Raw genomic sequence first — 17192 nt, forward strand, 5'->3', positions numbered from 1 at the left:
TTTTTTGCATTATTTCCACTTTTCGGACTCATTAAAAGTTAGAAAGTTTCAGTAACAGTACAAATGTTAAAATAAAGATCTGGTAAAAGAGGTAGGGTGTTTGTTCACTGCTCAAATAGGATTAATTCACACCCACACGGTCCTAATGAGACAGATTAAAAAGATTTTTGAGCACAAAACTTTTAAGGCCACAGTGAAATGCAAGTTAAACCAAGGATGTGAGTGTTTTGCATGATCAGGAATTTTTTACGCTGTACAGGAAATAGTGGCTGGAGGGACTTAAGTAAGAAATTCAGACACCCACAAATGCTGTATGTGGCTTGGCACACACAGCATAATAAATGCAGGAACTACCGCCTACACACACACACCTCCCTTTCCCACAATATGAGGTCAGAAAAAAGGGCTAGGAATAAATTAATTTAATACAGTCTTAAGTGATGCATTTAGAGAATTTACTATAGAATTTGTTGTTACAGTTGTCCATATTTGATATTTTGTCCTATTTATTGAAACAGGTGCACACATAAACAGAAAATCTGTGAATGAGGCAAAAACAGACTTTGTACTACCGGTATTCTAATGAGCTTGAAAGTCAATATTTGGTATGGTCGGCATTTTTCCGACAGCCTGAACTCTCTTAGGCAAGCCTTCTCATAACGTCTTTAAGTAGTCTGCAGGAATAATTCTCCAGGTTTCTTGAAGGATATTCAAAGCTCTTCTTTGGATATCAGCTGTCCTTTGCTCTGTTCTCTGCCAAAATGTTGCCACACTGCTTCAGTGACGTTAAGGTCTGGGCTCTGGGGAGTCCAATCCATGACTGATCGTTTTCCATTGTGTGTTTTTCTATCCGGGTATGCTTTTTACTACACTGGCAGTGTGTTTCATCAGATGCTTTCTGGATAGTGCTACATGGTGGAGCAAAATCTGATGGTATTTTTCTGCATTTAGATTTCCATCAGTTCTGACAAGATCACCAACACTACTGGCTGAAGTGCAGCCCCATGACAGAGGCCGTGTCATGTTTTACTGTTGTACATCTCTCCTGAGCTCCTCTGTGAATACTGACAATTTGAACCAAAAATGTCAAATTTGTATTAGTCACTCCATAAGATGTGTGTAGATACAAAACTGGTCCATCCTTTGAGTTTGGTGCCTTTTTAATGCTTGAATGATTCGTATGTCACTGTTAACTGACTTTAAAAAAAAAAACCCAAATCCTTCTGAAGGCGGTCAGGTACAAGGACTGGACTGAAAATGAGTGTAAAAGCAGTCATTGTCCACAACTTTGACCTTCAGAAAGCTTTAAGAAATATTGCTCAAAGAACTATTTTGCACAGTACTGTAAATCAACATTTATCACATTTATAGGGATAAGATTTGGGAACACTTTTTGTATGTGTGTGGGTTTTTTTTAAAATTTCACAGTGTCTTTAAAATAACAGAAGCAGTTTGTAGTGTAGATTCTTTTGGTTGCTTCGTTTTATGCATTTATACATGAGCTATTTCTTAATCTGTGACAGCCTGCAGATCTTCACACACTGCAGAGTCAGCCTATAGAAACCCGATCCAAAGATGACTGCAGGCTGAGGTCAGAGTGGGTCACAACACTCATTCACAGTTTTTTACAAATCAAATCAAACTAGGTGTGACAGTCTGACCTGTGAAAATAAACTTAGAGGTTCACGGCCATCTCTTTGCTTGACTGTGCTGCATTTTACAGGCTTACAGACACTCAGGTTATTGTGGCAGGAAATATAAACAGACTTCTCAACCTTCCCTCGACACATAAAGACAAGAAACTAATGAGAGGACTGGAAAAACAGTCTCTTTGGTGGGATTTCTTGTAGCTCCATCTGTGAGAAACGACCTCCCATGGCATGTAATAAAATACAATATAATAATCCAACTGATTTGAGACATTGTCAGTTATAAGTCATGGCAGCAGAAGCAGATCTTTGGTATAATAATGTAGTTAGCACTAAGGACATGAAAGCTTTGTTTGCCACTGAGCCATGCTAGCTGGCCTCCATTAGCCTGGAACCACTGCCAGCCAGTTAGCGAGCTTCACCATTGCCAGTAAAATGCTGTTGCTGCTCCGCTATCACCCTGGAACCAGGCTGTAAACACAAAACGATAAAAAAGATAGGGATCTGCAAATCTCAGATGAATCAGAAACAAAGAGAGAAAAATGTTTTGGGGGCTTGGAAGAGAAAAGGCTTTTGATTCATTAAACAGGTGTGACAGATGTGTGGCTTCTAATTTAGCAAACACAGCCATGATCTACCACCCAGAAGTGCGCACACACACACACACAAAAACACTTTACCGACCTGCATGATTTGTTGAGACACGTTCAGTGATGTTTACCGATAGCTATCCGCACTTTCTCATTTCTGCTACACAGAACACAACACTTAAACAGAGCAGCTTTCATTTACATCAACGCAACAGCTGAAAGAGGTCAAACACAGCTGTGTGTAACAGCACAGAAATGTGCACTCCCAAACAAACACGATGACTCTTTTTTTTTCATATTAAGACAAAGCTTAGAGTTTGATGAATTTGACAAATGCAACTACAACGAAAAATTTCAGATGATGGGTGGATGGAAGGGCATGAACACTACCTGCCATCCCTCATCTCGCTGCGCCACTTAAGTCTTGAATTGCTTATTGTTATTACACTAATAGCACAGCAGCTCTCCCCTCTGAGGGGCCTTTGAGGCACAACTCAGCAGACCCACAGAGCGCTCAGATTACAGTGCAGATGACTGCAGGGAAACATCACCATCTACACTATGTAATGCCCACTCTCCTGGGAGGTGTGAGGCAGCAACGGGTGTGGAGTGACAGAGACCTAACAGCCATTAAGGAGTTTTAAGTGGTATCTCTGCAGTCACCAACACTTATTGGGTGACAATTATGATATCAGTCACACAGGCCTAGAAGCCAGTCGTTAACCCCTTAACAACCAGTGGTTGGCAGGAAAAAAAATGTGTACTCCCTGATGCCAACCACCTACCAAATGAAAAGTTTAATTTCAGTCATTTCACAGTTGCTGCATTTAGGAACAGCTGATTGGCCACTATGCCTGTGTGATCGGCCTAAAGTGCTGACACTATACAGTCCTGCCTATGCTAAGTCCAAAACATAATCGTGTTTGATGAGATTTGAGTCAGCTTCGCCCTGAAGTTCCACTTTTTGTTTCTCTGTTGGAAACAGTCCAGTGTAATGGAAACTGTCTGTTGTCATCACATGATACATATATACAACTTACCACTGTGATGACAAAGTATAGTGCTCAGCCAGTGTAGAAAAAAAGAGCAGGGAAACTATTTTCATAAAAGTATATGCACGTTCAACTAAATACTTTCAAGAATGATTACACTGAAGTTTATTTCAGTAACAAACAAGATAATTCTCTTTTTTTACTTTTAAAAAAAGACAATTTAAAAGATTCAATAATTTTAAACAAAAGAAAAATACTAAAATTTGCAGACAAATCTGCAAAACTGTTCACTAATACAAATTCAAATGCTATTTTTTCCACAGGAACTTCTCATTAGTTTTCCAGAGACTCTTGCTGTCCTTCTCCACAGACACAGTTCTAGCTGCAAAGTTGGTGGTGATGCAAACTCTCTGCACTTCTTCTGGATCTGTTAATCTATTGATACTCTCCTCATTACCCTCATTCAGGATGTCCCAGAAGTCTTTGCGACTGCCCTTTGATGCCCGTGCTGTTGTTTCGACCTGGTGTGTAGTTTGGGTGTGTAAGGTTGCATCGGAGTCGGAAGTGAGTGCGGATGGTAAGGGCGTGGTAAGATTGGTGTTTACAGGTGCTACGGGTGGTGTTTTTGGGATGTGCTGAGTACTCTTGGGTTTGGGTTTTAGCAAGTCATCTAGGATCGAGGTGTCTCCTATCAGCTCTGTTAGGTAGGAGCGATTAGTGGAGATGGAAGGGGGCTGAGAATTTTCTCTCTGCTCCCTCTGCAAAGTTTCACTCATCCTCAAAGATGACTTCTGCTCCTGCTCTTTTCCTCGTGCTGTGGGTTTGGATACCATGGTGGAACTGCCATGGCTGAGGTCCGAAGAAGAAGGGGTATCTCTGTCTGTGCAGTTCAGGCGAGCAGAAGCCTCCCCAGACCCAAGACCACTGCTGCTGACTCGATCGCCGCCAAGACCACCACCAGCTATGTGGGCTCCAGAAGTAGAAACACTACCTCCCTTTGTCCGCTTGAGTCCTCTGGCACTGCAGTGTGTCTCGTCCTGCTCCTCTGACTCAGGACTTGGAACATCACTTAGAGGTTCCAGCACATTCCTTTGTGATATTCTTTGCTTTTTGCGAGGTTTTGGAGCATCGCCTTTTGAGTTTCTAGCCTTTTTTGGTGGCACAGGAGTTTTTTCTGATGTTTCAGGTTTAGTTCTGAGATTCTTTTGAGTGAATATCAAATTTTTTGTGGCTTTTGAAGCATCCTTTTGTGGATTTTTGATCTCTGAGTTAGCAGCTGAGGGGGAGGCTTGTGCTGAAACAGGTTGTGGGAAGTTGTTTCTGACCGTATCAGCCAACTCAGGGAGGTTCAGTGAAGTGTAATACTGGTGAAGCAAGGCCAGTCTCTGGGTTGAATCTTTGCTCAGAATTTCAACAGCAAACTGGTGGACTGTGGGAAATTTGAATTTTTCTGCCATTTCCTCCAGCTGTTGCCTGCAAAAAAAGAAAAAAGGGAGATAATGAAGGAAGAAAGTGCAAAAAACCCATCTAAAAACAGAAAATTGTGTTAGATACTAAGGACGACAGGATATTTTAACAGCTAATGGTTTCTCCTAACCTATATTCACAAACGCACAGTAAGATCAAGGCTAGAATCTGGCATTTGTGACCATAAAGTGCCTTAAAATCTCAAATAACACCTCTTTAAAAAAAGCCACAAGGCCTATACTATTAACCAGATATTGAGTGAGGCTTAATTAACGATAAACATCCCATATTCATGCTCATATCCAGAAAGCAGTGCAGTGTGTAGTATTTTTCATTAGCTCCTAGGCACCTATTAAAACTCTGCTTTAACAATTCTTGGGGACAGAAATACCTCCCTGGTGGTAAAGCAGAATTATAGTGGTGTTACTAGCATTTGTGGCTTTTACTGAAAAAACAAAACAGTAAATAAAAGTAGGAGCAGTATAACCTGATGCGCATGTGGATTTTAATCATTAAACACCAAGGTTAACTGAGGCGACAGCAATATAACTAGTGCGTATTTTTGCTCCCTGGTGAGCCTCCAGGCAGGGATACAGCCCTCGGGGAGTGAGACTGGAGCCACAAACAGTGTCTGTGTGTCTGCGTTTGAGTATTTAGAAAAGGGTGGAGGTGATGCAGCAGAACAGAATCGTGTATTTGAATGCTATGCATGTGAACGTGTGCTAATGCTTGTTAGGATATGTGTGTGTACGTATCAGAGTGGGTTTGGAAGTCCTAAGGCGATCATTTTTGGTTAGTCCCAGGAGGGCTGCGGTTGTGAAGGGGAAAACTCCTGCACTGTTGGGCATGGTCATAACTGGGTAATCTTTGGCACGATGCTGGGAAATAGGTGGAAGGAAAAGCTCAGAGGTGGTCCCTCACTAAATACACACACACACACACAATTACTGAGGCCCAGGTGGGGCACTCAACACTATATCTCCGGTAGGTTTTGGCCTCATTCCTCACTGCTAGAAATTCCTCTTTCTTTTCCTTCCCTCCCCATTACTCCTCTATTCAACCTCTTTCACTTATTATCCTACTTTTTCCCTCCCATATGAAAAGTGTTTTTACTCCTCTGTTGCAGTTTTTCCCTACACCTTCATCACCTCTCCCTCTTTTACCCCTGACCTCTCTTATCATCATGTGATTCTTCTGCCTTAAAATAAGTTAAACTCTTTTACAATTCACTACCTGCGTATGGCTTTGGGAGTCTCGCCAATGATGAAGGTGTTGTGTTTGGTGTGGTGCACACTCTTGCTGGTAAAGGTGACTGGATGATCCAAACTGAGCTCTTGCAGCCTCATAGTGGAATGGCATGGCTCACTGTCTGGCAAGCTCGCCGGCAAGCTCTGGCACAATCAAACAAGAGTAAAGTTTCAGAGAAATATTCATCCACTCTAACAACAATATAGTTTATAGTCATTACTGGTGGACCACATTTGCAGGCATGAAAGAGCATGTAAAAAATTAAGCACTGTACTGCAATTAATGGATAGTCTTAATTAAGTCACTGGTCCTAAAAGTCCTATAGGTACGCTAAATCATAATGAACAGCACTTATTTACCCGATGGTCTGTGGATAATCATGTTGTGTTCTACTCTTTTTGTAAGTAATTTCACTGATCTACTCAGTTTCAAATCAGCACAAACTGCCCAACAGTAATTTACAAGTACCACTCCCATGTGATAGAAAAAAAATTGTTTTATAAACTGGGTGAAATGATCCTTTAACTTGTCATCAACACAGGCTTAAAGGTATGATGCTTGACTGAGGGCTCTATATTATACTGTGTGAAGAATCAATGGATCAGACCAGTGTTTGACCTCTTGTTTGTACCTCCTGGGTTCCTAGAAGGTGATTGGCCGGGAGCTGCGAGTACATTTTACGTTCAAACACATCCCGTACAGCAGCTCGACTGATCAGCTCTTCTGCTTTGCTGCCACCCACAACGCGCTGGTTAGAGTGGGTGTACACCACCTCTTGTACACCTCCTTAAAAAGAAAAAAAATGTCCATCAATATTGGTAACATTTTGTTATTAAAAGTGTTTAAAGTAGTACTGGAACTAACCTAGCATGCAGTCAATAGTTCCATTCTTTTCTTTAGATGCCAGGTTTGTCTGACTTTTCAAAGTTGTAAATGAAACAGCCTTCGGCATCAACGCTTCCTTCTCTGTTGTGCCCGTCACAGGTCTTTGCCCAAGTTTTTGCAGTTTAACTCTGGATCTTTCCATGTGTGGACTTACATGTTCCTCCTCTGAAGATGAGAATGTCTCTATATCTTGTGTGTATTTTGATCTTCTTTTGTCCCTTTCACTTGCACTTTGCCTCTTTTTACTGTAGTCCGTCCTTCCTTTCCCCCTCTCTCCTCCATCATGTAAATATAAAGTATCCTTTTTGGACCACGACTTTGCCTCTAAGTCGAAGTCTTCAGATTCATCTGAGTAACCCTCAAACTTGTGTTTTTTGGGAAACGTAGTTTTGAGTTTATTAACTTTATTTTTTTCTAGTTTAGAGTTTTTATTGCAATCTTCATCCACAGTAATTATTTCACTTATCTGCCGTTTCAGACCCGTGTCACCGTCTTGTCTCCCATTATCTCTTAATTTTCTGTCTGAATTGCAGGATGTGTCCCTGGTTTCTGTTCCCAAAGGAACACCGACATTTCCTGTGCTGGAGGTGGACGTGTCTTCCCTTTTTTTCTCCTCAGGATCTTCCTCAAAGCAGCTTCCTTCATCTTCTGGACTCGTTTCGCCTTCTAACGCTGGTGCTTCTTTGACTCTTTCAAGGAGTTTGGAGAAACCATGCTGTTGGAGACTCATTCGACCAGGACCTGTTGTAGCACTCCTGCTCCTATTCCAATCATCTGTGCTGAGGTTTGAGGCCTTTCTCTCATCCTCTTCACTGCTGAAGTCCAGCACCCCTGTGGAGACTTTTGATGCATCGCTGATCTCCTTCGCTGGTTTATCATTTGGTACATGGACATTTGTTGGTGAAGAACCTCCAGCTTCCTAAAGCAGTAAACACAAGGTAGAAACAAACTGAGAAAAAAAGGACAAGAAGGGCAGGCAATACATTTCTCTTATTAGTTGCATCTTGTTGTAAGTAGCTTTAGCTCAAAAATCCACCTGTATCACCACTGAGTGACCCAATCAGGCAATCTTTCAAGTGATACAAAGCTATTTGTTAACTTTCATTAATGTGGTGTAAAGCCTCTATAATGATAAAAAGAAAAGGGTCATGATGTGTTCCAGTGTTACATGAATGAGTCTCTGGCTGCCCCCCAACTGATTCTAATTTCAATTTCATGAACTAGGTGACCCAGGTTAGCTCATATTTTTGCAGGTATCCAGGTTCTTTGAGTATGCCTGAAATCACTATAGTGTTTCAGTGTTTCTATTATTTGTTTTTGGATTTTTTTGCAAGGAAAAAACTGCTCTGGCTGTTCTCAGTGGAGTAGTAAAAAGGCAGCATAGTGCACACTGCAGGCCTGGCTGGGAAAAGGATGATAAGGGGTATCACTGTATAAATAAAAAGCTGAAAAGTGGAAGACAGACTTCATTGTGGTATGTGCCTTACATTAGGGCAAGCAAGTAATGACACCCAGCTGTTCATATGTGGTGGTGACACAGCAAGAGCCTCATCCTTCAGTTTCACTAATATACAGGGAATAAAATGTTATCTGTGAGCCAAGGCCTTCTACAGCGTACTCCAGAGTCTACTGCACTTTATGTGTTTGCAAGTATTAATAGTAGCATGTTGCCTTGGAAGTGTGCAGTACAAGTTGGTCACTTTCACTCTCTCAGAACAGCAGCTGAGATCTGCTTAATGAGACTGTGTGGGCTGGTAGACTGACGGACAGCAGGGTTCACGTGGGAATGGGAAGACAAGTGGGCTGCTTGGAAAGAAGACAGAGTCAGGGATGTTCTGAGTTTCTGAGAAGAGAAGACTACTCACGCCAGCTCCCTTTGTCTCCTCCTCCGTGTCTTTGCCTGTGTGTGTACTCATCATAACACCAGCCTCCACTTGCCCTTCTCTCTGAGAGGAATTCATCAAAACAAACATTTCAGTGAACGGCATCAACTCGGTTTTGTCACAATCATCAGCAAAACAAGATCTTTCACTTTTGATATTTAGTATAACACTGTGAAGGACAGGTTAGGGCTTCCGCAGGATACCATTTTTGTAACTTTATGTTTAAGCATATCTTTAACTTGAAATGTATAGGGAATCCTATTTGGGCAATATCCTGCTTTTTAAAAACACAATATGTAAGCTAGAGTACTGTGAAACTGCAGGATTTCTGAATCCTGCCAACCACCCTTGCTGAAGCAGCTTCAGCCATTTATTTTAACAACACCTGAATTCAAAGATTAAGAAGTGTAGTGCATTTATTATGTAGATGGAAATATGTACACCCAGTTTTCTCTGTGCTCCGAGATGATGAAACCAGGACAGTCATACCAACCTAGTGTAGTTTAAGTCTTGATATTGAGTGGGAAATCAAAGCAAGTGTTAAATGCCTCTAAAGGCCCAAGACAAGAAACACTAAAAGTCATTTTGGTTTGTGAAACCCTGGATTGCGACTGTGGAAATAAATCAGTGGGATGATGCGAGTCCAGGCAGGCAGCAGAACACACAGTCAAACAGTAAAAGGTCTGTCGGCTATCTAACCTCTAAAATCTTGCGGGTGAGACAGGTCCCTTGAGTTTGCAGCCTAAATAGGTTTTTGATCCCAAACAGTTCATCCTTATGGTCACCATGCCCCCGCACTGCTTCGAAATACCGCCGGGAGCTCTCCTTGCCAACTACAGAGGAGTGCAATTGCTGGAACATGGGAGAGAATGTGGAAATGCAGCATCTAATTTATATACTATAGCTTCATCTGTATACACAGTAATTACATTGCAGATTACATTATGTCTATGAGTTCACAGTATGTCTGGTACCTGTTTGTAAATTTGTCGCAGGTATATGACCTCTTCCACAGTCCCCAGTGAGATCAGCCTAAGAACAGTCACATCCCTGCACTGGCCAATGCGATACGCCCTGAGGACATGTATAAAAAGACACAAAGTATGATGCTTTTCAACAGCACAAAGAGGCGCAATAACATCAAACATTTCTGCCTTGACTTTGGATGCAGTATGCAACAGTTAGGAATTACCAGAATATTGTTAGGTTAGCTAAAGAGCTGCAGCAAAATACTGCTATGAAATAATATCTAGTCAGGTGGCAACCTACCTGTCAATAGCCTGAAGGTCATTGGCTGGGTTCCAGGTGGGGTCAAACAGCACCACAACATTAGCACCAACAAAGTTAAGACCAAGACCACCTGCCCTAATAGAAAAGACACATATTAGTAGGTTTCAATACAAAATACCACCTAGGATAAAATTAATTGTTACAAGTGTTGTTATTTCCAACTGACATGGTGGAAACCAGGCAGAGGTTGATGTGAGAGGAGCTGTTAAAGTCTCTGACGATCTGGACTCGCTCTTTGGATTTGGTGGATCCGTCCAGCCTGCTGAAGTCCAGCCCCACAGCCATGCAGTAGCTCTCCAGCACATCTAATAACTAAAAGATTCAATACACAATAAATGACCATTTAGGATTTCATTAATCAGTAGATTTGTATAGAAAATAGATGCTACACGTGTAAACTGAAGCAGCACATCTAAAAATATCTGCTGGACTTCAGTCTTTACAGCTTATACTTACAGCTCTACAGTGAGGCTAAACACGGAGCACTACACTGGCCTGTATGGACACCATGATTAGCATTAAAGTAAAACCAAGGTCATGAAAATATGACTTCATATCATGTTTCCTCCCTTCTGCACACTCTGCCTGCATCCCACGCCCACATCAAAAATTAAGTACTTTAAGTTTTGATGTGAAGACTGTGAGAAAAAGAAACTTAGCCTCAAGGTTATAACTAACTAAAACTAATATAAACCCTAAAAATGAGTGTGAAAGTGTTGTTAACTAAAATGAAAACAAAACAGAATTTTTAAAACAACCTAACTGAGATAACATAACAATACTTAACATAACAATATTACTTTTAGACTTAAGCCTATGTGACCGTGTATTATCAGACTGCTCTGCACTTTAATGTCACCTACATGATAATGACAACAAATCTAAAACTATTAAAAATTCAACAAGTAAACCCACTCTGAAACTAATTCCAGAATTATAGCAGACGCAGCAGCATTTCAACAGAACCTCACAAAGACACCTGATGTAATCCTGGAGAGAGTGAAATTAAACTGAACAGAAAGCAAAAACTATAATAACTGCTGATTGATATACCTGAAGCTTAAATGAGCTATACTGTATCAGGTGACTACAACCATTAGACTGCAGTCTCAGTCTAATTGTCTTCACCACAAACTTATAAATAAACATGATGTAATGAGAAAACCACATCCTATAAGCAATTCATTTAACAGAAGAAGCGATTAGCCGGGTTCAGGCTGCTCCTTTGTTCAATTTAATTTTATTTGCATAGCACCAATTCACAACAACAGTTGCCTCAAAGTACTTTGTATTGTAAGGTGAAAACCCTACACTATTAGAAAGAAACCCCAACAATTGCACAACCCCCTATAAGCAAGCACTTTGCAACAGTGGGAAGGAAAAACTCTCTTTTAACGGAAAGATTTAGAACTCGTTTCTCAGGATCACTCTGAGACATGATGATATTTTGCAAATGAAGGAAGGCAGTCCTACATTTGCATATGCATATGTGTTTAATATGCATACAGTAGGACATATCCTGGTCACAAAGAACTCCAAGACTCCTCATAGTGTTACTTAAGGTCAAGTTAATGCCATCCAGAGTATCCGGTTAGACACCATGTTTCCAAGATTTTTAGGATCAAGTACAAAAACCTCAGTTTTGGATGATTTAGAAGTAGGAAATTAGAGGTAATCCAGGTCTTTAAGAAATGCCAGTAATTTAACTGGTAGATTTGTATCATCTGGCTTCAAGAAAAAATAAAGCTGGGTATCATCGGCATAGCAATGAAACTGCACAGAGTGCTTTTTAATAACACTGCCTAAGGAAAATATGTATAATGTAAAAAGACCCTGTTGAACTCTAGAAGAAAACTCCTGATTTACATGAACAAATTGGAATCTATCAAAATAGATATGACTCAGTATTTAATTCACTCCTTGCACAACATATAAACCTTCAATCACACATCCAAAGTCACAGAAACACAAAAAATGCAAACGCAGCTCTCACCTTGGTTGAGAGAGAAAAAATAAGCACTTTATCTCTCTTTTGTAGATAAAATTTGAGAAGCTTCTGCAGCACCTAAAAGAAAGCATAAACCTGTTAACCCCCTTTAGAAACCGCCAGTGAAGAGATCACACACAGCTGTTTTCATGCTTTACCTTCATTTTTCCACTGTATATTGGGTCTGACAGGGCTTCAAATGCTTCATTTTTGCATCTATGCACAAATTCCGGAAACTTCTGGAATACCTTTGCACAAACAGCACTCACATACTTTTCCTAAAAATGAGTAGAAAAGTCATTTTAATGAACCAAATCTTGAGAGAATCTTTCCAAAATCATGTGCAAAGAAACACAACTCTACCTGTTTCTTGCTGGTGCCTGGAGTAGACTGAAGGAGTGCTACATGGTTCGCAACTTTTCTCAATATGGCCAGGTAACTAAAGTACAGCTCCTTCATATGAACACCATCAGTGTTTGTCTATGATAGAAGGAAAATATTATTTAATGTAAGAGACAAAGCATCTTTTTGTTGATTTTTATACATGTGATTTTTATGCAAAAGCATAAAGTATCCTTTCTGTTTTAATGGGATCTATTACTTGGTGTATTCTAGCAGACTATAATGAAGTTTAAACAGTTACTTAATGAAAAAAAAGATTAGGCACCTTCACAAAGACACTTTATATAGACTGCAGTTAAAATAAATTGTGATATTTTGATGTGATACGTTAAAGTGGGCAAAATAAAATGTAAACAAACAAACAAAATATCCAATAAAAGTGAGTTTGGTCTCAACATATAGAATCAAGTTGTGCTCGGTAAATTGCAGGGACACACGATAGCAGAAGAGAAAAACTAACTTTATAGCAGCAGCTTCTGCGGGTGCGTCTGCTGTGACAGTCACATTTTTCTGATGACCTTAGGAGTAATGTCACATCTTCACTGTTGAGCACTGCCTGATACACTGTCTGCTGAAACTCTGTCATAGAGCAATACACCACCTTGGACGAAACACAACACATACATAAGCAATTTCCAAAAAAGAGAAGGTAATTAAGTCAAATAAATTTGATTGAATTAAAAAAAATGTAATGACAGTAAGTGATAAAAGTGTTGGTCACTCTGACATCTAGTCTTACCCGGTCGTCCTTCTTGGGCAGCTGTTCTTTGATAAGAGCTTTAGTCCTTCTGAAGAACCAATGAGAAATCTTCCTCACCAGGGCTCTGACGGCCTTCCTCCCTGTAGCGAGAGCACGTTTGGTTGCGCTGTGCCTCTGCCCTTGCTCAATTGGATCTGAAAACTTGTTCTTGAAGTGGCCTAAGCTATCAAGACAACCTGGTATAGCCCTAAAGAGAAAAGTAAACATAAATCTGAATCCCTGCATAGAAGTTAAATAAAAACATAATGCAATTCATTAAATTTAATTGAAAATGGGGCAAAGTCTACATATTAAAGTAAGATTTTTAAAATATGCTAATTGTTGAAGAGCTCCATCACATCTATGATGGACTGATGTAAAGCATTAAACGGTTCCTGTTAATGATGAGACCAGAGGCAAGCATTTGTGGAGGTGTGGGAGTGCATTAGTGCCCATCTCTGCACATTGATGGGACCATTGATGTTGAACAGTCACAGATGTTTTTCAGGGAAGGCTTATTTCAGCAGCATGATGCCAACCTACATTCTGTTTGCATTAAGGGAATCCAGGTGCTAAAATGGTCTAGTTAAAAATGCCTTCTTTAGGCTGCTCTTTTTAGGTGTCACCACAGTTGAGCATCTAACTACATCTCACGCTATAACTAGCATGCTGCTCTCCAACACCAACCCTCTGCATGTCCTCCTTCACTACATGTATGAATCTTCTCTGCGGTCTTCTTCTCAACCTCCTACCTGGAAGGTGCACATTCAGCATCCTTTGTCCAATATATACATTATCCCTGCTCTGGATGTTCGAAACATCTCAATCTTCCAACTTTGTCTCGAAACTGCTCAACCTAAGCTAAAATATCTTAACGTCTTCAGATCTGCCACCTCCAGCTGTACCTCCTGTGGTCATTAGTGGTGTCATCTCCAAATAAGCACACAGCAGGTCTCAAAACCATCTTGTAAACCTTACTTTCACACTTGCTGCAACATTTCGGGAACACATCACCCTTTACACTCATCTCCACCCTCTCCACCCTGCCAGCACTCGCTTCTTCACTGTTGTGAACTATCCATTGCTTTGAATGGTTGATCCCAGGTATTTAAATTAATCCACGCCACTACTGCTGCTCTTTGCCTGTCTGCCTGCTCACTACCCTCACTACAGATTGCAATGCCATCTACAAACGTTATAGTCCACAGAGACTTTTGCCTGACCTCATCTGTCAACCTGTCCATTACCATCACAAACAACAAAGAGCTCAGAGCTGATCCCTGATGTAATCCCACTTCCAGCTTGAACTCACATTTCACTGGTTTCTCGCTGTCCTCGTACATGTCCTGCACCAACCTCATAGTTTTCTCTGCCACTCCTGATTTCCTCATGCAGTACCACAGTCCCTCTCTTGGCAGCCTATCATGGCCCATTAAAAACACTGCAAATTATGAAACAATAAAAACAACAGAGGAGGCCAAGAAATGTTGAGCAACTGAAATCCTACAGTGGTCAAACACTTGCTGAGGGCTGTAAAAAGAAAGGGTAAAGTGAAATAGCCTCCCATATCTCAACATGTTCCCGATTTGCATTGCTTTATGCCTCGCACAGTTTTTAAAAGATAAGAAGGTTGTAATTTTAACCCACCAATCCAAAACACACCACAGCTCCTCCAGGTTGTTCTGTAAGATGGTTCCAGTGAGACCAATTCTGACCTGATGGAAATACAAAGTTAGAATCCTGACTCAAAGTTGAGCTTGCTAAAAAGTTTAGAAATTAATGTGTAGAGCCTCAAATACAAATACACTTTCCACTATCAGATATTTGACACAGACTCATTAGTAGTCCATACTAAATACGAGAATTCTGAAATAACAACACAAGCTCTCTAACCTTACATCTTAGCTCCTTCATGGCCTGAGTGATCTGAGAGTCTGGATTTTTTATCTTGTGGGCCTCATCCACAACCACAGCAGACCAGTCAATCCTGTAGGGAAGAGGCAAAGGTATAATCTAGGGCATAAATAGATAGGGCAAATTTATTTACGGCACAAAATTGATCTAAAATGCAACTAAGGTGCTTTAAAAATAAATAGAAACCAAAATAAACCATTTCTTAAGAAGCCTAATTTATAAATAGTACTAAATGTTTTTTAGGCGTGGGTCTTACTTATTAAACTGATCCAGGCAGAGACGAAGAGTTTCATAGGTAGTGAGGGCAATTTCAACTCGCCCCTTCCTAATGCGGGCCAGCTCCTCCTCTTTCCTCAGTCCGTGGACCACCACACACTGGAAGTGACCCCATGTGTCCAGCTCATCTTTCCAGTTATAAAGCACTGACAGCGGGGCCACAATAAGGAACACCTTAAACAGAAATGTCGCAGAAATGTCGAAATTGTGACTGTGATATTTCACTGCTGTCACTTGTTGCACTTGGTCAAATACATAGTGTGTGTATTTTTCTTGAAAATTCTGTTAAAACACAGGTCACATTTCTATGTAAGCAAGCTTAAAAAAAACCTACTTTGCTGGGATTACTTTGCTTAGATGACTGCTGACTCTGCAGAAACTGGGGCCTGTTGTTTGCAATGTCCTCCCATGTGCCTGTTTTGTGCAATACAGCAGCCAGAAAACCAATGACCTAAGATAAGATCCAAGAGATGACAACAACGAAAAGGAAGAGAGCCACAGGAAGCCAAATTAAAAACAAACACTGGCACTTTAACAGTTCTCACAACAAAATAATGTGCTTTGTACCTGTACAGTCTTTCCCAGGCCCATGTCATCTCCCAGGATGCAACCTCTGGAACGGATGTAGTTATTGTAAATGAACCTGATACCTTCCCGCTGGTAATCTCTAAGGTATCTATTGATGGTATAGGGAACTCGGTCTTCATGAGCGTCACTCAGCTCTAACGGGACACATAACCTGGGGTCTATCAGGCTGGTAGGAAACCAAGGTTTCTCCTGCATGAAGTCCCTCAAACCAGGTCTCATAAGTTTTGAGATAGGTATGGCTTCCGCCTCTTGTTCTTCCTCTCCCACATCTTTATTAGTGTCTTTAAATAACACCCACGCTGTATCTTCATTAAGAGAGCTGGAGGTCAGTTTCTGGATAGTGGCTTCTCTCAGGACACCATGTCTTGGGTGTAGAGCCAGACAACTGTCACCTTCACGCCATTCTGCTGCAAAATCATGGTGACATTATATTTATTAATGATGTAGATGTATTAAAGAATTTCACATTAACTCCAGTCATTAAAATGAGTGCAAATTTAACCTTGGACAAATATAACACTGGCTATAACATATAACAATAATCTTCGCAAATACTCTTTAAGAACTGGGTCAAAAAAAGGAAAGAAATTTCTTTACAGGAGGGGACATTTACCACCAACTGCTAAAATATGGCTAATCACTAATTTGTGAAAGTAAAACTGAACGTAAAAGCTACTTGATAGAAATATAAACATTAGCTACGGAGAAAACAGACAGAATAGGAAGAAAAACAGAACAAAAATACCTTTTCCGACTGCAGAAGTTGAAGCCATCAGGAGGAAACAGAGACTGCACTCTCTGATCTTCTTCCGGTAGAGGAAAAGGCACTGTAGCTTGTTAGCCTGCTAGATTAGCTCAGCCATCATATACAAAAAAGGAAAATGGTTAAATAGGAACGAAAAACCTATCTGTGTGAGTCACGTAATTCCGAGTAAGTCGCTCATACTTTCTCCTCTTCCAAGAGTCCTTTATTTGGGGGAAAGGCACAACAGGCTCACAGCAGGATCAGCTCCACTGCAGGCTGCCTAGTGTTTATCTGTTTTCACAATCGATACCGCACTTTCGACAAATTTCACCGACGAATCTAAATTTAATAAATGTAAATATAAAAATGTCGTTTGTGCAGCTTTGTTGATTTGATTTAAATAATATATTAAACATTGTCTGGTTTAATGATTCGCTCTATTTCACCTCTTTAACCATGCGTCTCTCTTGTGTGGAAAGTGCTATGTGAGTCTAAGGTGGCTTAGGTGGAAGAGCGGGTGGTCTACCTATCTGCCAA

General features: G+C 40.6%; 1 protein-coding gene across 1 annotated transcript; it reads right to left on the reverse strand.

The window, feature by feature from the left end:
* Positions 1-1138: 1138 nt before the first annotated feature.
* On the reverse strand, positions 1139-16970 carry ercc6l2 (excision repair cross-complementation group 6-like 2). The gene is made up of 20 exons (XM_031728204.2): positions 16656-16970; positions 15890-16317; positions 15657-15773; positions 15303-15496; positions 15026-15119; positions 14780-14847; positions 13133-13340; positions 12854-12994; positions 12355-12471; positions 12150-12269; positions 11998-12069; positions 10171-10316; positions 9984-10079; positions 9689-9788; positions 9414-9566; positions 8697-8777; positions 6811-7750; positions 6578-6732; positions 5932-6089; positions 1139-4704 (listed from the first exon to the last, which is right to left on the reverse strand). Exons 1-20 carry the CDS (start codon positions 16681-16683, stop codon positions 3540-3542), a joined length of 4581 nt encoding a protein of 1526 aa, XP_031584064.1. The 5' UTR covers positions 16684-16970; the 3' UTR covers positions 1139-3539.
* Positions 16971-17192: the final 222 nt, after the last annotated feature.

The sequence above is a fragment of the Oreochromis aureus genome, linkage group 12 (assembly GCF_013358895.1).
Source record: "Oreochromis aureus strain Israel breed Guangdong linkage group 12, ZZ_aureus, whole genome shotgun sequence".
In the NCBI taxonomy this organism is placed as follows: Eukaryota; Metazoa; Chordata; class Actinopteri; order Cichliformes; family Cichlidae; genus Oreochromis; species Oreochromis aureus.